At 48.6% G+C, this 22,560-nt stretch overlaps 1 protein-coding gene across 1 annotated transcript in view; it reads right to left on the reverse strand.

The window, feature by feature from the left end:
• Positions 1–22,560, reverse strand: part of macf1b (microtubule actin crosslinking factor 1b) — a gene marked incomplete at its 5' end in the record, with an annotated part of 275,059 nt that overhangs the window by 61,132 nt on the left and 191,367 nt on the right. The window contains 2 exons of the mRNA XM_067978314.1: positions 1,474–1,591; positions 5,599–5,673. Coding sequence (XP_067834415.1) covers positions 1,474–1,591; positions 5,599–5,673 — 193 coding nt within the window. The remainder of the gene's footprint in view (positions 1–1,473; positions 1,592–5,598; positions 5,674–22,560) is intronic.

Below are 22,560 nucleotides of genomic sequence, written 5' to 3' on the forward strand. Positions count from 1 at the left end.
AGCTGAGGAGAAATTTTTTCATCCAGAGGGTGGTGGGGGTCTGGAACTCACTGCCTGAGAGGGTGGGAGAGGCAGAAACCCTCAACTCATTTAAAAAGTACCTGGATGTGCACCTGAAGAGCCGTGACCTGCAGGGCTACGGACCAAGTGCTGGAAAGGGGGATTAGGCTGGGGGGCTCATTTTCGGCCGGCTCGGACACGATGGGCCAAATGGCCATAAATGTGCCGTAAATTTTCTATGATTTCCATGATTCTTCAAATAGTGGCCGTGGGATCTTTTACATCCACCCGAGAGGGCAGACTGGGCCCTCGGTTTAACGTCTCATCTTAAAGCCGGCACCTCCGACAGTGCGGCGCTCCCCCAGTACTGACCCTCCGACAGTGCGGCGCTCCCCCAGTACTGACCCTCCGACAGTGCGGCGCTCCCCCAGTACTGACCCTCCGACAGTGCGGCGCTCCCCCAGTACTGACCCTCCGACAGTGCGGCGCTCCCCCAGTACTGACCCTCCGACAGTGCGGCGCTCCCCCAGTACTGACCCTCCGACAGTGCGGCGCTCCCCCAGTACTGACCCTCCGACAGTGCGGCGCTCCCCCAGTACTGACCCTCCGACAGTGCGGCCCTCCCTCAGTACTGACCCTCCGACAGTGCGGCGCTCCCCCAGTACTGACCCTCCGACAGTGCGGCGCTCCCTCAGTACTGACCCTCCGACAGTGCGGCGCTCCCCCAGTACTGACCCTCCGACAGTGCGGCGCTCCCCCAGTACTGACCCTCCGACAGTGCGGCGCTCCCCCAGTACTGACCCTCCGACAGTGCGGCGCTCCCCCAGTACTGACCCTCCGACAGTGCGGCGCTCCCCCAGTACTGACCCTCCGACAGTGCGGCGCTCCCCCAGTACTGACCCTCCGACAGTGCGGCGCTCCCCCAGTACTGACCCTCCGACAGTGCGGCGCTCCCCCAGTACTGACCCTCCGACAGTGCGGCGCTCCCCCAGTACTGACCCTCCGACAGTGCGGCGCTCCCCCAGTACTGACCCTCCGACAGTGCGGCGCTCCCCCAGTACTGACCCTCCGACAGTGCGGCGCTCCCCCAGTACTGACCCTCCGACAGTGCGGCGCTCCCCCAGTACTGACCCTCCGACAGTGCGGCGCTCCCCCAGTACTGCACTGGGAGTGTTGGCCTGGATTATGTGCTCAAGTGTCTGGAGTGGGATTTGAATCCACAACTTTCTGACTCAGAGGGGATGTGCCACCACTGAGCCCTGGCTGACCCCTGACCCTTACATAGAGTAATGGAGCCAGAAACCTGGGATCATTTAAGAAGGAATTGGATTCTGCAATGGTGGGAGGGGGGGTGCTTAGGATTTCTCTGGATGGAGGGATTAAGATGGGCCGAATGGCCTTCCTCGCTTGCAGTGATCTTGTGACTTTAGGATGAGCTGATCATGAATTGTCACGTCCATGACACATACCTACCTCTGCAAGGGTCATTCTTTACCAGGAATTCATCCAGGGCACTCCAGCCCCCTCCAACTCGTACCATCACCGTACAGCGTAGAATCCTCACCATCCGCAGCTTCTGAGAATCTCCAAACTACAGGAAGGAGCAGCAGAATTTAGGGAACCTCGAACGCTCCATCATAGGAAGTGAATCCCTCACAGCTCTGAGTAAAGGAGTTTCTCCTGCCCTCTGTTCTAAATCTCTTACATTTAATCTTGGATCTCTGGCCCCTCGTTCTAGATTCTTAACTCCTGGAGACAGACAGACTGATTCTATCTACCCTGACCCATCCTTCCATCATGTAAAGACTTCTATCATATCGCCCTGTAATCGATGTTGTTCCAATGAATAAAGCCCCAATTTTCAGGTAATCTTTGTTTCTGTATTTCCTCACATCTGGCAGCATCTCAGTGAAGCTGCATTGTACCTTCTCTAAAGCCTCAATATCCTTCCCATAGTGTGGGGCCCAACACAGCACTCAGTCATTGACAATGGGGAAATGGCGGACATGTTGAACAATTACTTTGTGTCAGTATTTACAGCAGAAAAAAAGAGGATAGCATGCCGGAAATCCCAAGAAAACTAATCTTGAATCGGGGGCAGGGACAGGGACTCGATAAAATTAATACAGGTAAAGCAATGGTAATGAAGAAAATAATAGCACTAAAGAGTGACAAATCCCCAGGACCAGATGGTTTCTATCCCAGGGTTTTAAAGGAAGTAGGTGAGCACATTGCAGATGCCCTAACTATAATCTTTCAAAGTTCTCTAGATTCAGGAACTGTCCCTCTCGATTGGAAAATTGCACATGTCACTCTGCTTTTTAAGAAAGGAGAGAGAGGGAAACCAGGGAATTATAGGCCAGTTAGTCTAACATCTGTTGTGGGGAAATTGCTGGAATCTATAATTAAGGATAGGGTGACTGAACACCTCGAGAATTTTCAGTTAATCAGGGAGAGCCAGCATGGATTTGTGAAAGGTAGGTCGTGCCTGACAAACCTGATTGAATTTTTTGAAGAGGTGACTAAAGTAGTGGACAGGGGAATGTCAATGGATGTTATTTATATGGACTTCCAGAAGGCATTTGATAAGGTCCCACATAAGAGACTGTTAGCTAAGATAGAAGCCCATGGAATCGAGGGAAAAGTACGGACTTGGTTAGGAAGTTGGCTGAGCGAAAGGCGACAGAGAGTAGGGATAATGGGAAGGTACTCACATTGGCAGGATGTGACGAGTGGAGTCCCACAGGGATCTGTCTTGGGGCCTCAATTATTCACAATATTTATTAACAACTGAGATGAAGGCATAGACAGTCTCATATCTAAGTTTGCCGATGACACAAAGATTGGTGGCATTGTAAGCAGTGTGGATGAAAACATAAAATTACAAAGCGATATTGATAGATTAGGTGAATGGGCAAAACTGTGGCAAATGGAATTCAATGTAGACAAATGTGAGGTCATCCACTTTGGATCAAAAAAGGATAGAACAGGGTACTTTCTAAATGGTAAAAAGTTAAAAACAGTGGATGTCCAAAGGGACTTCGGGGTTCAGGTGCATAGATCATTGAAGTGTCATGAACAGGTGCAGAAAATAAGGCTAATGGAATGCTGGCCTTTATATCGAAAGGACTGGAGCACAAGGGGGCAGAAGTTATGCTGCAGCAAAACAAAACCCTGGTTAGACCGCACCTGGAGTACTGTGAGCAGTTCTGGGCACCGCACCTTCGGAAGGACATATTGGCCTTGGAGGGAGTGCAGCGTAGGTTTACTAGAATGATACCCGGACTTCAAGGGTTAAGTTACGAGGAGAGATTACACAAATTGGGGTTGTATTCTCTAGAGTTTAGAAGGTTAAGGGTGATCTGATCGAAGTTTATAAGATATGAGGGGAACGGATAGGGTGGATAGAGAGAAACTATTTCCGCTGGTTGGGGATTCTAGAAGGGGGTGCAGTCTAAAAATTAGAGCCAGACCTTTCAGGAGTGAGATTAGAAAACATTTCTACACACAAAGGGTGGTAGAAGTTTGGAACTCTCTTCCGCAAATGGCAATTGATCCTAGCTCAATTGCTAAATTTAAATCTGAGATAGATAGCTTTTTGGCAACCAAAGGTATGAAGGGATATGGGCCAAAGGCAGGTATATGGAGTTAGATCACAGATCAGCCATGATCTTATCAAATGGCGGAGCAGGCACGAGGGGCTGAATGGCCTACTCCTGTTCCTATGAGTCAGGAGGTGAGTCACTCGCTGCAGAATACCCAGCTTCTGACCTGCTCTTGTAGCCACAGTATTTATATGGCTGGTCCAGTTAAGTTTCTGGTCAATGGTGACCCCCAGGATGTTGATGGTGGGGGATTCAGCGATGGTAATGCCGTTGAATGTCAAGGGGAGGTGGTTAGACTCTCTCTTGTTGGAGATGGTCATTGCCTGGCACTTGTCTGACGCGAATGTTACTTGCCACTTATCAGCCCAAGCCTGGATGTTGTCCAGGTCTTGCTGCATGCGGGCTCGGACTGCTTCATTATCTGAGGGTTTGCGAATGAAACTGAACACTGTGCAAACATCAGCGAACATCCCCATTTCTGACCTTATGACGGAGGGAAGGTCATTGATGAAGCAGCTGAAGATGGTTGGGCCCAGGACACTGTCCTGAGGAACTCCTGCAGCAATGTCTTGGGGCTGAGATGATTGGCCTCCAACAACCACTACCATCTTCCTTTGTGCTAGGTAATAATCCTACTGCCCCTCTCGCTCCCCATCGCTCTGTATCAATCCCATAATAATCGCACAGCCCCCCTCTCCCCCTATTGCCCATCAATCCCATCATAATCCCACTGCCCCTCTCTCCCCATCGCCCTGTATCATTCCCATAATAATCCCACTGCCCCTCTCCCCATCGCCCTGTATCAATCCCATAATAATCCCACTGCCCCTCTCTCCCCATCGCCCTGTATCAATCCCATAATAATCCCACTGCCCCTCTCTCCCCATCGCCCTGTATCAATCCCATAATAATCCCACTGCCCCCCTCTCCCCATCGCCCTGTATCAATCCCATAATAATCCCACTGCCCCACTCTCCCCATCGTCCTGTATCAATCCCATAATAATCCCACTGCCCCACTCTCCCCATCGCCCTGTATCAATCCCATAATAATCCCACTGCCCCTCTCTCCCCATCGCCCTGTATCAATCCCATAATAATCCCACTGCCCCACTCTCCCCCCATCGCCCTGTATCAATCCCATAATAATCCCACTGCCCCTCTCTCCCCATCGCCCTGTATCAATCCCATAATAATCCCACTGCCCCACTCTCCCCATCGCACTGTATCAATCCCATAATAATCCCACTGCCACTCTCCCCATCGCCCTGTATCAATCCCATAATAATCCCACTGCCCCTCTCCCCCCATCGCCCTGTATCAATCCCATAATAATCCCACTGCCCCTCTCCCCCCATCGCCCTGTATCAATCCCATAATAATCCCACTGCCCCTCTCTCCCCATCGCCCTGTATCAATCCCATAATAATCCCACTGCCACTCTCCCCATCGCCCTGTATCAATCCCATAATAATCCCACTGCCCCTCTCTCCCCATCGCCCTGTATCAATCCCATAATAATCCCACTGCCCCACTCTCTCCCCATCGCCCTGTATCAATCCCATAATAATCCCACTGCCCCACTCTCCCCATCGCCCTGTATCAATCCCATAATAATCCCACTGCCCCACTCTCTCCCCATCGCCCTGTATCAATCCCATAATAATCCCACTGCCCCTCTCTCCCCATCGCCCTGTATCAATCCCATAATAATCCCACTGCCCCTCTCTCCCCATCGCCCTGTATCAATCCCATAATAATCCCACTGCCCCTCTCTCTCCCCATCGCCCTGTATCAATCCCATAATAATCCCACTGCCCCTCTCTCCCCATCGCCCTGTATCAATCCCATAATAATCCCACTGCCCCCTCTCCCTATTTATCCAATTTTTCCCTTAAAAACAAGAGAATGAGAGAGAGAGTGAGAGGGATAGATCGGAACAGGCCTTCAGATTACTCTCCCCGCGAGTGCACCGACACCAATCTGTCCCTTACCCGGTATCTGTTCGCACTGATCTGCTCCACTTGGAATCTCTGGACACAGTTACATTGAGCGACCTGGCGACAGACCTGTAAGAGAAAGAAATGGCATCAAGAACGGACAAGGACTGGATAATGGAGTGAGTCTGGGGTCAGAGCTCAGGGAGGGGCACTGGCAGAGGGACTGGGGCAGAGCTCAGGGAGGGGCACTGGCAGAGGGACTGGGGTCAGAGCTCAGGGAGGGGCACTGGCAGAGGGACTGGGGCAGAGCTCAGGGAGGGGCACTGGCAGAGGGACTGGGGCAGAGCTCAGGGAGGGGCACTGGCAGAGGGACTGGGGCAGAGCTCAGGGAGGGGCACTGGCAGAGGGACTGGGGCAGAGCTCAGGGAGGGGCACTGGCAGAGGGACTGGGGCAGAGCTCAGGGAGGGGCACTGAATCATAGAACCGTTAAAGCCTGTGCCAGTTCTTTGTAAGGGCAATCCAGTTAGTCCCACTCCCCTGCTCTTTCCCCGTAGCCATGTAAAGTTTTTCCCTTGAAGTGTTTATCCAATTCCCTTTTGAAAGCCACAATTGAATCTGCCTCCACCACCCATTAAGGCAGCGCATTCCAGATCATAACTATTCGCTGTATATAAATGTTTTTCCTCATGTCGCCTTTGGTTGTTCTGCCAAAAACCTTAAATCTGTGTCCTCTGGTTCTTGACCCTTCCGCCAATGGGAACAGTTTCTCTCTATCTACTCTGTCCAGACCCTTCATGATTTTGAACAACTCGATCAAATCTCCTCACAACCGTCTCTGTTCCAAGGTGAACAATCCCAGCTTCTCCAGTCTATCCACGTAACTAAAGTCCCTCATCCCTGGAATCATTCCAGTAAATCTTTTCTGCACCCTCTCTAAGGCCTTCACATCTTTCCTGAAGTGCGGTGCCCAGAACTGGACACAATACTCAAGATGTGGCCGAACCAGTGATTTATAACATAACTTCCTTGCTTTTTTACTCAATGCATCTATTTATAAACCCATCTGGTTCACTAATGACCTTCAGGGAAGGAAACCTGCCGTCCTTACCCGGTCTGGCCTATATGTGACTCCAGACCCACAGCAATGTGGTTGATTCTTAATTGCCCTCTGAAATGGCCTAGCAAGCAACTCAGTTGTACAATCTCGCTACAGAAAGTCACAATAAGAATAAAACCGGACGGACCACCCGGCATCGGACCACTAGGCACCGGACACGACAAAGACAAACCAAGCCCAGTCGACCCTGCAAAGTCCTCCTTACTAACATCTGGGGACTTGTGCCAAAATTGGGAGAGCTGTCCCACAGGCTAGTCAAGCAACAGCCTGACATAGCCATACTCACAGAATCATACCTTTCAGCCAATGTCCCAGACTCTTCCATCACCATCCCTGGGGATGTCCTGTCCCACCGGCAGGACAGACCCACCAGAGGTGGTGGTACAGTGATCTACAGTCAGGAGGGAGTGGCCCTGGGAGTTCTCAACATTGACTCTGGACCCCATGAAATCTCATGGCATCAGGTCAAACATGGGCAAGGAAACCTCCTGCTGATTACCACCTACCGTCCTCCCTCAGCTGATGAATCAGTCCTCCTCCATGTTGAACACCACTTGGAGGAAGCACTGAGGGTAGCAAGGGAACAGAATGTACTCTGGGTGGGGGACTTCAATGTCCATCACCAAGAGTGGCTCAGTAGCACCACTACTGACCGAGCTGGCCGAGTCCTGAAGGACATAGCTGCTCGACTGGGCCTGCGGCAGGTGGTGAGCGAACCAACACGAGGGAAAAACCTACTTGACCTCGTCCTCACCAATCTACCCGTTGCAGATGCATCTGTCCATGACAGTATTGGTAGCAGTGACCACCGCAGAGTCCTCGTGGAGACGAAGTCCCGTCTTCGCACTGAGGACACCATCCAACGTGTTGTGTGGCACTATCACCGTGCTAAATGGGATAGATTCAGAGCAGATCGAGCAGCTCAAAACTGGGCATCCATGAGGCGCTGTGGGCCATCAGCAGCAGCAGAATTGTATTCTAGCACAATCTGTAACCTCGTGGCCCGGCATATTCCTCACTCTACCATTACCAACAAGCCAGGGGATCAACCCTGGTTCAATGAGAAGTGCAGAAGAGCATGCCAGGAGCAGCACCAGGCGTACCTAAAAATGAGGTGGCAACCTGGTGAAACTATTACAACAGGACTACATGCCTGATAAACAGTGGAAGAAACATGTTACAGACAGAGCTAAGCGATTCCACAACCAATGGATCAAAGCTCTTCAGTCCTGCCACATCCAGTCGTGAATGGTGGTGGACAATTAAACAACGAACGGGAGGAGGAGGCTCCGCAAACATCCCCATTCTCAATGATGGCACAGCCCAGCGCATGAGTGCAAAAGACAAGGCTGAAGCCTAGTTATAGTTGTAGTTATATCAGGAAAAAGAGGGTGGTCAGGAGCAGTGTTGGCCCCTTAAAAACTGAAAGTGGGGATATTGTCATTGACAATGGGGAAATGGTGGACATGTTGAACAATTACTTTGCGTCAGTATTTACAGTAGAAAAAGAGGATAGCATGCCGGAAATCCCAAGAAAACTAACATTGAATCGGGGACAGGGACTCGATAAAATTAACATAAGTAAAGCAACAGTAATGAAGAAAATAATAGCACGAAAGAGTGACAAATCCCCAGGACCAGATGGTTTCCATCCCAGGGTTTTAAAGGAAGTAGGTGAGCACATTGCAGATGCCCTAACTATAATCTTTCAAAGTTCTCTAGATTCAGGAACTGTCCCTCTGGATTGGAAAATTGCACATGTCACTCCGCTTTTTAAGAAAGGAGAGAGAGGGAAACCAGGGAATTATAGACCAGTTAGTCGAACATCTGTTGTGGGGAAATTGCTGGAATCTATAATTAAGGATAGGGTGACTGAACACCTCGAGAATTTTCAGTTAATCAGAGAGAGCCAGCACGGATTTGTGAAAGGTAGGTTGTGCCTGACAAACCTGATTGAATTTTTTGAAGAGGTGACTAAAGTAGTGGACAGGGGAATGTCAATGGATGTTATTTATATGGACTTCCAGAAGGCATTTGATAAGGTCCCACATAAGAGACTGTTAGCTAAAATAGAAGCCCATGGAATCGAGGGAAAAGTACGGACTTGGTTCGGAAGTTGGCTGAGCGAAAGGCGACAGAGAGTAGGGATAATGGGAAGGTACTCACATTGGCAGGATGTGACTAGTGGAGTCCCGCAGGGATCGGTCTTGGGACCTCAATTATTCACAATATTTATTAACGACTTAGATCAAGGCATAGAAAGTCTCATATCTAAGTTTGCCGATGACACAAAGATTGGTCCAACAATTTTATTTGAAAATCACAAGCTTTCGGAGGCTTCCTCCTTCCTCAGGTGAATGTGGAAATGAAAGCCTCAAACCTTTCGCATTTATAAATCACAGAACAATACCTGGTGATTACAGAAAGTCTTTCCAACTGCCCGTTGCCAAGGCAATCAAAGTGTTCAGTCAGAGAGGTGTTACCTACAGGGCCACCGAATATACAAACAACCAAAAAAAACAGAGAGAGGCGCAGAAACAGAAACATCCGGAAGGAAGAGAAAGACAGCAAATGACCCATTATATTAAAAACAGATAACTTTTGTTCGCTGGTGGGGTTACGTGTAGCGTGACATGAACCCAAGATCCCGGTTGAGGCCGTCCTCATGGGTGCGGAACTTGGCTATCAATTTCTGCTCGACGATTTTGCGTTGTCGTGTGTCTCGAAGGCCGCCTTGGAGTACGCTTCCCCGAAGGTCGGTGGCTGAATGTCCTTGACTGCTGAAGTGTTCCTGACGAAATCGAAGTTCTCAGCCGAGGGCTCAATTTCTGCCCCACTACCAAAATGGACCCAATTAGTCTCGTGGCGGACACAGTGGAATTCATCAGGAGAATGAGGCTCCGGGAATTCTTCCACAAACCCCAAGATTTCAGCAGCGAACCCAATGAGACAATCAACGATCCGGAACAGCAGACAGAGGGATCCGCGGTACAGCAACCGAAGAGGAAAGAGTCAAACTGGACTCCTCCGGAGGGTCGCTGCCCTCAGCTTGACATGTATGCTCAAGCTGTCAGGAAATGCGTCAATGCCACACTCAGAAGACAGTCCAGAACATCACCCGAGCACAACGCAACGCCATCAACGCTCTCAAGACCAACCGCAACATCGTCATCAAACCAGTGGACAAAGGAGGAGCCATCGTCATACAGAACAGAACGGACTATTGCAAAGAAGCATACCGACAACTGGACAACCAGGAACACTACAGACGGTTACCCGCAGATCTGACCAAAGAACACACCCACCAGCTCAACAAACTGATCAAGACCTTCGATCCAGACCTTCAAAGCATCCTACGCACTCTCATCCCACGTACTCCCCGCGTGGGAGACTTCTACTGCCTCCCAAAGATACACAAAGCCAACACACCCGGACGTCCTATCGTATCAGGCAACGGAACCCTGTGTAAGAACCTCTATGGATACGTCGAGGGCATCCTGAAACCCATCGTACAGGGAACCCCCAGCTTCTGTCGCGACACTACAGACTTCCTACAAAAACTCAGTACCCACGGACCAGTTAGAGTCACAGAGTCATAGAGTTATACAGCACGGATAGAGGCCCTTCGGCCCATCGTGTCCGCGCCGGCCATCAAGCCCAGTCTAATCTAATCCCATATTCCAGCATTTGGTCCGTAGCCTTGTATGCTATGGCATTTCAAGTGCTCATCCAAATGCTTCTTGAATGTTGTGAGGGTTCCTGCCTCCACAACCCTTTCAGGCAGTGAGTTCCAGACTCCAACCACCCTCTGGGTGAAAAAGTTCTTTCTCAAATCCCCTCTAAACCTCCCGCCTTTTACCCTGAATCTATGCCCCCTTGTTATAGAACCCTCAACGAAGGGAAAAAGCTCCTTAGTATCCATCCTATCTGTGCCCCTCATAATTTTGTACACCTCAATCATGTCCCCCCTCAGCCTCCTCTGCTCCAAGGAAAACAAACCCAATCTTCCCAGTCTCTCTTCATAGCTGAAGCGCTCCAGCCCTGGTAACATCCTGGTGAATCTCCTCTGCACCCTCTCCAAAGCCATCACATCCTTCCTGCAGTGCGGCGACCAGAACTGCACACAGTACTCCAGCTGTGGCCTAACCAGTGTTTTATACAGCTCCATCATAACCTCCTTGCTCTTATATTCTATGCCTTGGCTAATAAAGGCAAGTATCCTATATGCCTTCTTTACCACCTTATCTACCTGTTACGCCGCCTTCAGGGATCTGTGAACTTGCACACCAAGATCCCTCTGACCCTCTGTCTTGCCTAGGGTCCTCCCATTCATTGTGTATTCCCTTGCCTTGTTAGTCCCTCCAAAGTGCATCACCTCGCACTTTTCCGGGTTAAATTCCATTTGCCACTGTTCCGCCCATCTGACCAACCCATCTATATCGTCCTGCAGACTGAGGCTATCCTCCTCGCTATTTACCACCCTACCAATTTTTGTATCATCAGCGAACTTACTGATCATACCTTTTACATTCATATCCAAGTCGTTAATGTAGACCACAAACAGCAAGGGCCCCAGCACCGATCCCTGTGGTACCCCACTGGCCACAGGCTTCCAGTCACAAAAACAACCTTCGACCATCACCCTCTGCCTTCTGCCACTAAGCCAGTTTTGTATCCAAAGTGCCAAGGCACTCTGGATTCCATGGGCTCGTACCTTCTTGACCAGTCTCCTGTGGGGGACTTTATCGAAGGCCTTACTGAAATCCATGTATACCACATCCACTGCGTTACCCTCATCCACACGCCTGGTCACCCCCTCAAAATATTCAATCAAATTAGTCAGACATGATCTTCCCTTGACAAAGCCATGTTGACTATCCCTGATTAATCCTTGCTTCTCCAAGTGGAGACTAATTTTGTCCTTCAGAATTTTTTCCAATAATTTTCCTACCACTGATGTTAGGCTCACTGGCCTGTAGTTCCCCGGTTTTTCCCTACTCCCCTTCTTGAATAATGGTACTACATTAGCGGTTCTCCAGTCCTCTGGCACATCCCCTGTGGCCAGAGAGGTTCTGAATATATGTGTCAGAGCCCCCGCAATCTCCTCCTTTGCCTCACACAGTAGCCTGGGATACATTTCGTCCGGGCCTGGGGATTTATCCATTTTTAGGCCTGCTAAAACCGCCAATACCTCCTCCCGCTCGATGTTAATATGTTCGAGTATATCACAGTCCCCCTGTCGTATTTCTATGTCTACATCGTCCTTCTCCATAGTGAAAACAGATGCAAAAAATTCATTTAGAACCCCTCCTACATCTGCCGGCTCCACACACAGATTGCCATTTTTGTCCCTAATGGGCCCTATTTTTTCCCTAGTCATCCTCTTACCCTTAATATACTTATAAAACATCTTAGGATTTTCCTTTATTTTGCTCGCCAGTGTTTTTTCATGGCCCCTCCTTGATCTCCTAATTTCTTTTTTAAGTATCCCCCTGCACCTTTTGTACTCCTCTAGGGCTTCCTCCGTCCTTAGCCTTTTGTATCTGCCAAAAGCCCTCCTTTTTTTCCTGATCCATTCTCGTATATCCCCTGACATCCAAGGTTCCCTGGAGTTCTTGGAACCACCCTTGACCTTTACGGGAACATGTTGCCATTGTATGGTCTCAATCTCCCTTCTGAAAGACTCCCATTGCTCCGATGCGGATTTTCCTACAAGCAGCTGATCCCAGTCCATTTTGGCCAGATCCTGCCTTATCCTATTAAAATTGGCCTTCCCCCAATTTAGAACCTTTATTTCCGGCCCCTCCCTGTCCTTTTCCATGACCACCTTAAATCTCACTGAATTATGGTCACTGTCACCAAAGTGCTCACCTACTAGCACTTCTTCCACTTGGCCGGCCACATTCCCTAGAATTAGGTCCAGTACCGCCCCCTCTCTTGTAGGACTTTCTACATGCTGGCTCAAAAAGCTCTCCTGGATGCACGTTAAGAATTTTGTACCCTCTAAGCCTTTTACACTCTGAGTATCCCAGTTAATATTGGGGAAGTTGAAATCCCCCACTATTATTACCCTACTATTTGCACAATTTTCTGAGATTTGCCTACATATCTGTTCCTCTATCTCCCCCTGACTGTTTGGGGGCCTATAGTGCACTCCCATCAAAGTGCTTGCCCCCTTTTTGTTTTTAAGCTCCACCCATATGGCTTCATTTGAGGAACCTGCTAATATATCATCCCTCCTTATGGCAGTAATTGATTCTTTAATTAATATTGCGACCCCCCCTCCTCTTATACCTCCCCCTCTGTCTCGCCTGAAGATTCTGTACCCCGGAATATTGAGCTGCCAGTCTTGCCCCTCCCTCAACCATGTCTCTGTGACAGCAACAATATCATACTCCCATGTGTTTATCAACACCTTCAGTTCATCCACCTTATTTGCAAGACTCCTTGCATTAAAATAGATGCCATCCAGCCTTGCCCTTACATATTTGCCCTGTCTTCCAAGCTGACTTGTTTTTTTCTCTATATTTGGCTGCACATCACCCCCTATTGTAGCTCCACTCTGTATCCCATCCCCCTGCCAAGTTAGTTTAAACCCCCCCCAACAGTGCTAGCAAACCTCCCCGCAAGGATATTTGTCCCGCTCTGGTTCAGGTGCAACCCGTCCGACTTGTACAAGTCCCACCTTCCCCAGAAGCAGGCCCAGTGATCCAGGAAACTGAAACCCTCCCTCCTGCACCAACTCTTTAGCCACGCATTCATCTGTTCTATCCTCCTATTTCTATACTCACTAGCCCGTGGCACTGGGAGTAATCCGGAGATTACAACCTTTGAGGTCCTGCTCTTTAATCTGCTACCTAGCTCCCTAAATTCTTGATGCAGGACCTCATCTCCCTTCCTACCTATGTCGTTGGTCCCAATGTGGACCACGACCTCTGCCTGCTCACCCTCCCCCTTGAGAATGCCCTGAAGCCGCTCAGTGACATCCATGACCCTGGCACCAGGGAGGCAACAAACCATCCTGGAGTCACGTTTACGGCCACAGAAACGCCTGTCTGTTCCCTAGTTATCCATCGTGGTGAGAACACTTCTCACCACGATGGACGTCTCGGCACTCTACACCAGTATCTCCCACGATGACGGCATCGCTGCGACAGCATCAATACTCAACACCAACAACAGCCAATCTCCAGACGCCATCCTACAACTCATCCGCTTCATCCTGGATCACAATGTCTTCACCTTCGATAACCAGTTCTTTACCCAAACACACGGAACAGCCATGGGGACCAAATTCGCACCCCAATGCGCCAACATTTTCATGCACAAGTTCGAGCAGGACTTCTTCACTGCACAAGACCTCCAACCAACACTATACACCAGATACATCGATGACATTTTCTTTCTATGGACCCACGGAGAAGAATCACTAAAAAGACTACACGATAACATCAACAAGTTCCATCCCACCATCAAGCTCACCAAGGACTACTCCTCAGAATCAGTTTCTTTCTTGGACACACGAATCTCCATCAAAGACGGGCACCTCAGCACCTCACTCTACCGCAAGCCCACGGACAACCTCACGATGCTCCACTTTTCCAGCTTCCACCCTAACCATGTCAAAGAGGCCATCCCCTATGCATAGGCCCTGCGAATACACAGGGTCTGCTCAGACGAGGAGGAACGCGATGGACACCTACAGACGCTGAAAGACGCCCTAGTAAGAACGAGATATGACGCTCGACTCATCGATCGACAGTTCCGACGGGCCACAGCGAAAAATCGCATAGACCTCCTCAGAAGACTAACACAGGACGCAACCAACAGAGAACCCTTCGTCGTCCAGTACTTCCCCGGAGCGAAGAAACTACGCCATGTTCTCCGCAGCCTTCAACATGTCATCAATGACGACGAGCACCTCGCTATGGCCATCCCCACACCTCCACTATTTGCCTTTAAACAGCCACCCAACCTCAAACAGACCATAGTTCGCAGCAAATTACCCAGCTTTCAGGAGAACAGCGTCTACGACACCACACAACCCTGCCACAGCAACGTCTGCAAGACATGCCAGATCATCGACACGGATACCACCATCACACGAGGGGACACCACCCACCAGGTACATGGTTCATAATCCTGTGACTCGGCCAACGTTGTCTACCTCATACGTTGCAGGAAAGGATGCCCCAGAGCATGGTACATTGGCGAGACCATGCAGATGCTGCGACAACGGATGAACGGACACCGCGCAACAATCGCCAGACAGGAGGGTTCCCTCCCAGTCGGGGAACACTTCAGCAGTCAAGGACATTCAGCCACCGACCTTCGGGGAAGCGTACTCCAAGGCGGCCTTCGAGACACACGACAACGCAAAATCGTCGAGCAGAAATTGATAGCCAAGTTCCGCACCCATGAGGACGGCCTCAACCGGGATCTTGGGTTCATGTCACGCTACACGTAACCCCACCAGTGAACAAAAGTTATCTGTTTTTAATATAACGGGTCATTTGCTGTCTTTCTCTTCCTTCCGGATGTTTCTATGTTTCTGCCTCTCTCTGTTTTTTTTTGGTTGTTTGTATATTCGGTGGCCCTGCAGGTAACACCTCTCTGTCCGAACACTTTGATTGCCTTGGCAACGGGCAGTTGGAAAGACTGTCTGCAATCACCAGGTATTGTTCTGTGATTTATAAATGCGAAAGGTTCGAGGATTTCATTTCCACATTCACCTGAGGAAGGAGGAAGCCTCCGAAAGCTTGTGATTTTCAAATAAAATTGTTGGGACTATAACTTGGTGTTTACAATTGTCAACCCCAGTCCATCACCGGCATCTCCACAACAAAGATTGGTGGCATTGTAAGCAGTGTAGATGAAAACATAAAATTACAAAGCGATATTGATAGATTAGGTGAATGGACAAAACTGTGGCAAATGGAATTCAATGTAGACAAATGTGAGGTCATCCACTTTGGATCAAAAAAGGATAGAACAGGGTACTTTCTAAATGGTAAAAAGTTAAACACAGTGGATGTCCAAAGGGACTTCGGGGTTCAGGTACATCGATCATTGAAGTGTCATGAACAGGTGCAGAAAATAATCAATAAGGCTAATGGAATGCTGGCCTTTATATCTAGAGGACTGGAGTACAAGGGGGCAGAAGTTATGCTGCAGCTATACAAAACCCTGGTTGGACCGCACCTGGAGTACTGTGAGCAGTTCTGGGCACCGCACCTTCAGAAGGACATATTGGCCTTGGAGGGAGTGCAGCGTAGGTTTACTAGAATGATACCCAGACTTCAAGGGTTAAGTTACGAGGAGAGATTACACAAATTGGGGTTGTATTCCATGGAGTTTAGAAGGTTAAGGGGTGATCTGATTGAAGTTTATAAGATATTAAGGGGAACAGATAGGGTGGATAGAGAGAAACTATTTCCGCTGGTTGGGGATTCTAGGAGTAGGGGGCACAGTCTAAAAATTAGAGCCAGACCTTTCAGGAGCGAGATTAGAAAACATTTCTACACACAAAGGGTGGTAGAAGTTTGGAACTCTCTTCCGCAAATGGCAATTGATACCAGCTCAATTGCTAAATTTAAATCTGAGATAGATAGCTTTTTGGCAACCAAAGGTATGAAGGGATATGGGCCAAAGGCAGGTATATGGAGTTAGATCACAGATCAGCCATGATCTTATCAAATGGTGTAGCAGGCACGAGGGGCTGAATAGCCGACTCCTGTTCCGATGTTCCTATGAAACGTTTGCAACCATCTTCAGCCAGAAGTGCCAAGTGGATGATCCATCTCGGCCTCCTCCCAAGTTCCCACCATCACAGAAGCCAGTCTTAAGCCAATTCGATTCACTCCATGTGATATCAGGAAATGGCTGAGTGCACTGGATGCAACAAAGGCTATGGGCCCCGACAACATCCCGGCTGTCGTGCTGAAGACTTGTGCTCCAGAACTAGCCGCGCCTCTAGCCAAGCTGTTCCAGTACAGCTACAACACTGGCATCAACCCGACAATGTGGAAAATTGCCCAGGTGTGTCCTGTCCACAAAAAGCAGGACAAATCCAAACTGGCCAATTTCCACCCCATCAGTCTACTATCAATCACTGGCGAAGAGATTGACATTGCTGCAGGAGTTCCTCAGGGCAGTGTCCTAGGCCCAATCATCTTCAGCAGCTTCATCAATGACCTTCCCTCCAACATAAGGTCAGAAATGGGGATGTTCGCTGATGATTGCACAGTGTTCAGTTCCATTCGCAACCCCTTAGATAATGAAGCAGTCCGAGCCCGCATGCAGCAAGACCTGGACAACATCCAGGCTTGGGCTGATAAGTGACATTCGCGCCAGACAAGTGCCAGGCAATGACCATAAGACCATAAGAGATAGGAGCAGGAATAGGCCATTCGGCCCCTCGAGTCTGCTCCGCCATTCAATGAGTTCATGGCTGATCTGATTTTTACCTCAACTCCACTTTCCTGCCTTTTCCCCATATCCTTTGACTCCCTCGCTGATCAAAAATATGTCTAACTCAGCCTGGAATGTATTCAATGACTCAGCCTCCACAGCTTTTTGGGATAAAGAATTCCAAAGATTCACGACCCTCTGGGAGAAGAAATTCCTCCTCATTTCCGTCTTAAACGGGCGACCCCTTATTCTGAGACTATGCCCCCTAGTTTTAGATTCCCCCATGAAGGGTAACAGCCTCTCATCATCTACCCAGCTCCAATAAGAGAGAGTTTAACCACCTCCCCTTGTCATTCAACGGCATTACCATCGCTGAATCCCCCATCATCAACATCCTGGGGATCACCGCTGATCAGAAACTTAACTGGACCAGCCACATAAATACTGAGGCTACAAGAGCAGGTCAGAGGCTGGGTATTCTGTGGCGAGTGACTCACCTCCTGACTCCCCAAAGCCTTTCCACTATCTGCAAGACACAAGTCAGGAGTGTGATGGAATACTCTCCACTTGCCTGGATGAGTGCAGCTCCAACAACACTCAAGAAGGTCGACACCATCCAGGACAAAGCAGCCCGCTTGATTGGCACCCCATCCACCACCCTAAACATTCACTGGGACATTGGGACCGGTTCTGGGGAAGGTGGGACCTGTACAAGCGGGACAGGTTACACCCGAGCAGGACCGGGACCAATGTCCTCGCGGGGGTGTTTGCTAGTGCTGTTGGGGAAGGTTTAAACTCGAGTGGCAGGGGGATGGGAACCTGAGCGGGGAGTCAGAAGAGAATAAAGTTGAGAGCAGCAAGAGAGGGGGAAGACCCAGGGGAAATCTACAATACAAATAGTACAAACAGTTGTTCAAGAACAAGTGAAAGGGAAAAGCGTAGAGCAGCAGAAAGAAAGTGTACTTTAGGCACGACAGATAAAATAAAAACGAGAAGGCATAAGGCGATTAACCAAGCATCAAAGCTGTGGCAGGGGGTTGGGAACCTGAGCAGGGAGACAGAGGAAAGCGTGTCAGGAAGGGACAGAAGGTATGGAGTAAAAGGTAAAGTGTTAAAAAAGGAAAAAGCAGGAACTAAGTGTCACAAAACATATTTGAAAGTTCTTTATCTGAATGCACGTAGCATTCGTAACAAAATGGACGCGTTAACGGCACAAATAACTACGTATGGGTATGATCTTGTGGCCATTACAGAAACATGGCTGCAGGGTGACAACGACTGGGAATTAAATATGCCATGGTATTTAACAATCAGGAAGGACAGGCAGGAAGGAAGGGGAGGTGGGGTGGCTATGTTAATAAGGGAAGGAATCACTGTAATACTGAGAAATGATATTGGGACAAAGGATCAGGATAATGAAACAGTTTGGGTAGAGATAAGGAATAATAAGGGGAAAAAAACACAAGTGGGCGTAGTATATAGGCCTCCAAATAGTTGCAACTCTGCTGGAAGAAGTATTAATCAGGAAATAGTCGGGGCATGTAATAAGGGAACAGCTATAATTATGGGGGATTTTAATTATCATATTAACTGGACAAATCAAATTGGGCAGGGCAGCCTTGAGGAATCATAGAATCATAGAATCATAGAATCATAGAAGTTACAACATGGAAACAGGCCCTTCGGCCCAACATGTCCATGTCGCCCAGTTTATACCACTAAGCTAGTCCCAATTGCCTGCACTTGGCCCATATCCCTCGATACCCATCTTCCCCATGTAACTGTCCAAATGCTTTTTAAAAGACAAAATTGTACCCGCCTCTACTACTGCCTCTGGCAGCTCGTTCCAGACACTCACCACCCTTTGAGTGAAAAAATTGCCCCTCTGGATCCTTTTGTATCTCTCCCCTCTCACCTTAAATCTGTGCCCCCTCGTTATAGACTCCCCTACCTTTGGGAAAAGATTTTGACTATCGACCTTATCTATGCCCCTCATTATTTTACAGACTTCTATAAGATCACCCCTTAACCTCCTACTCTCCAGGGAATAAAGTCCCAGTCTGTCTAACCTCTCCCTGTAAGTCAAACCATCAAGTCCCGGTAGCATCCTAGTAAATCTTTTCTGCACTCTTTCTAGTTTAATAATATCCTTTCTATAATAGGGTGACCAGAACTGTACACAGTACTCCAAGTGTGGCCTCACCAATGCCCTGTACAACTTCAACAAGACATCCCAACTCCTGTATTCAATGTTCTGACCAATGAAACCAAGCATGCTGAATGCCTTCTTCACCACCCTATCCACCTGTGACTCCACTTTCAAGGAGCTATGAATCTGTACTCCCAGATCTCTTTGTTCTATAACTCTCCCCAACGCCCTACCATTAACGGAGTAGGTCCTGGCCCGATTCGATCTACCAAAATGCATCACCTCACATTTATCTAAATTAAACTCCATCTGCCATTCATCGGCCCACTGGCCCAATTTATCAAGATCCCGTTGCAATCCTAGATAACCTTCTTCACTGTCCACAATGCCACCAATCTTGGTGTCATCTGCAAACTTACTAACCATGCCTCCTAAATTCTCATCCAAATCATTAATATAAATAACAAATAACAGCGGACCCAGCACCGATCCCTGAGGCACACCGCTGGACACAGGCATCCAGTTTGAAAAACAACCCTCGACAACCACCCTCTGTCTTCTGTCGTCAAGCCAATTTTGTATCCAATTGGCTACCTCACCTTGGATCCCATGAGATTTAACCTTATGTAACAACCTACCATGCGGTACCTTGTCAAATGCTTTGCTGAAGTCCATGTAGACCACGTCTACTGCACAGCCCTCATCTATCTTCTTGGTTACCCCTTCAAAAAACTCAATCAAATTCGTGAGACATGATTTTCCTCTCACAAAACCATGCTGACTGTTCCTAATTAGTCCCTGCCTCTCCAAATGCCTGTAGATCCTGTCCCTCAGAATACCCTCTAACAACTTACCCACTACAGATGTCAGGCTCACTGGTCTGTAGTTCCCAGGCTTTTCCCTGCCGCCCTTCTTAAACAAAGGCACAACATTTGCTACCCTCCAATCTTCAGGCACCTCACCTGTAGCGGTGGATGATTCAAATATCTCTGCTAGGGGACCCGCAATTTCCTCCCTAACCTCCCATAACGTCCTGGGATACATTTCATCAGGTCCCGGAGATTTATCTACCTTGATGCGCGTTAAGACTTCCAGCACCTCCCTCTCTGTAATATGTACACTCCTCAAGACATCACTATTTATTTCCCCAAGTTCCCTAACATCCATGCCTTTCTCAACCGTAAATACCGATGTGAAATATTCATTCAGGATCTCACCCATCTCTTGTGGTTCCGCACATAGATGACCTTGTTGATCCTTAAGAGGCCCTACTCTCTCCCTAGTTACCCTTTTGCCCTTTATGTATTTGTAGAAGCTCTTTGGATTCACCTTTGCCTGATCTGCCAAAGCAATCTCATATCCCCTTTTTGCCCTCCTGATTTCTCTCTTAACTCTACTCCGGCAATCTCTATACTCTTCAAGGGATCCACTTGATCCCAGCTGCCTATGCATGTCATATGCCTCCTTCTTATTTTTGACTAGTGCCTCAATCTCCCGAGTCATCCAAGGTTCCCTACTTCTACCAGCCTTGCCCTTCACTTTATAAGGAATGTGCTTACACTGAACCCTGGTTAACACACTTTTGAAAGCCTCCCACTTACCAGACGTCCCTTTGCCTGCCAACAGACTCTCCCAATCAACTTCTGAAAGTTCCTGTCTAATACCATCAAAATTGGCCTTTCCCCAATTTAGAATTTTAACTTTTGGGCCAGACCTATCCTTCTCCATAGCTATCTTAAAACTAATGGAATTATGATCACTGGTCCCAAAGTGATCCCTCACTAACACTTCTGTCACCTGCCCTTCCTTATTTCCCAAGAGGAGGTCAAGTTTTGCCCCCTCTCTAGTCGGGCCATCCACATACTGAATGAGAAATTCCTCCTGAATACACTCAACAAATTTCTCTCCATCCAAGCCCCTAATGCTATGGCTGTCCCAGTCAATGTTGGGAAAATTAAAGTCCCCTACTATTACCACCCTATTTTTCTTGCAGCTGTCTGTAATCTCCTTACATATTTGCTCCTCAATTTCCCGTTGACTATTTGGGGGTCTGTAGTACAATCCTATCAAAGTGATCTCTCCCTTCTTATTTTTCAGTTCTACCCATATGGACTCAGTGGGCGAACCCTCGGATATATCCCCTCTCACTACTGCCGTGATGTTCTCCCTAATCAAGAACGCAACTCCCCCTCCTCTCTTACCTCCTGCTCTATCTTTCCTATAGCATCTGTACCCTGGAACATTGAGCTGCCAGTCCTGCCCCTCCCTTAGCCATGTTTCAGTAATAGCTATAACATCCCAGTCCCATGTACCCATCCATGCCCTGAGTTCATCTGCCTTGCCCATCAGACTTCTTGCATTGAAATAAATGCAGTTTAGTCTAGTCTTCCCTTGGTCTTTGCCCTGCTTTCTCAGACCATCTGTCCGGTCATGTTCTGTACACTCTCCCTTACTGCCTTTTGTTTCTGTCACCACTTTATTTCCCACTGACTTCCTGCATCGGTTCCCATCCCCCTGCCACATTAGTTTAAACCCTCCCCAACAGCACTAGCAAACACTCCCCCTAGGACATTGGTTCCAGTCCTGCCCAGATGCAGACCGTCCAATTTGTACTGGTCCCACCTCCCCCAGAACCGGTTCCAATGGCCCAGGAATTTGAATCCCTCCCTCTTGCACCATCTCTCAAGCCACGTATTCATCTTAGCTATCCTGTCATTCCTACTCTGACTAGCCCGTGGCACTGGTAGCAATCCTGAGATTACTACCTTTGAGGTCCTACTCTTTAGTTTAACTCCTAACTCCCTAAATTCAGCTTGTAGGACCTCATCCTGTTTTTTACCTATATCGTTTGTGCCTATATGCACCACGACAACTGGCTGTTCACCCTCCCCCTCCAGAATGTCCTGCAGCCGCTCCGAGACATCCTTGACCCTTGCACCAGGGAGGCAACATACCATCCTGGAGTCTCGGTTGCGTCCGCAGAAACGCCTGTCTATTCCCCTTACAATCGAGTCCCCTATCACTATAGCTCTGCCACTCTTTTTCCTGGAAGAGTTTATTGAGTGTATTAGGGATGGATTTCTTGAGCAGTATGTAACTGATCCTACAAGGGGGCAAGCAACCTTGGACCTGGTCCTGTGCAATGAGCCAGGATTAATTAATAATGTCCTAGTTAAGGATCCCCTTGGAATGAGTGACCATAACATGGTTACATTCCATATCCAATTAGAGGGTGAGAAGGTTGGTTCTCAAACAAGCGTACTGAGCTTGAATAAAGGAGACTATGATGGTATGAGAGCGGAATTGATTCAAGTGGACTGGGAAAATAGATTAAAGGAT

The sequence above is a fragment of the Heptranchias perlo genome, unplaced genomic scaffold, assembly GCF_035084215.1.
Source record: "Heptranchias perlo isolate sHepPer1 unplaced genomic scaffold, sHepPer1.hap1 HAP1_SCAFFOLD_262, whole genome shotgun sequence".
Taxonomy (NCBI): domain Eukaryota; kingdom Metazoa; phylum Chordata; class Chondrichthyes; order Hexanchiformes; family Hexanchidae; genus Heptranchias; species Heptranchias perlo.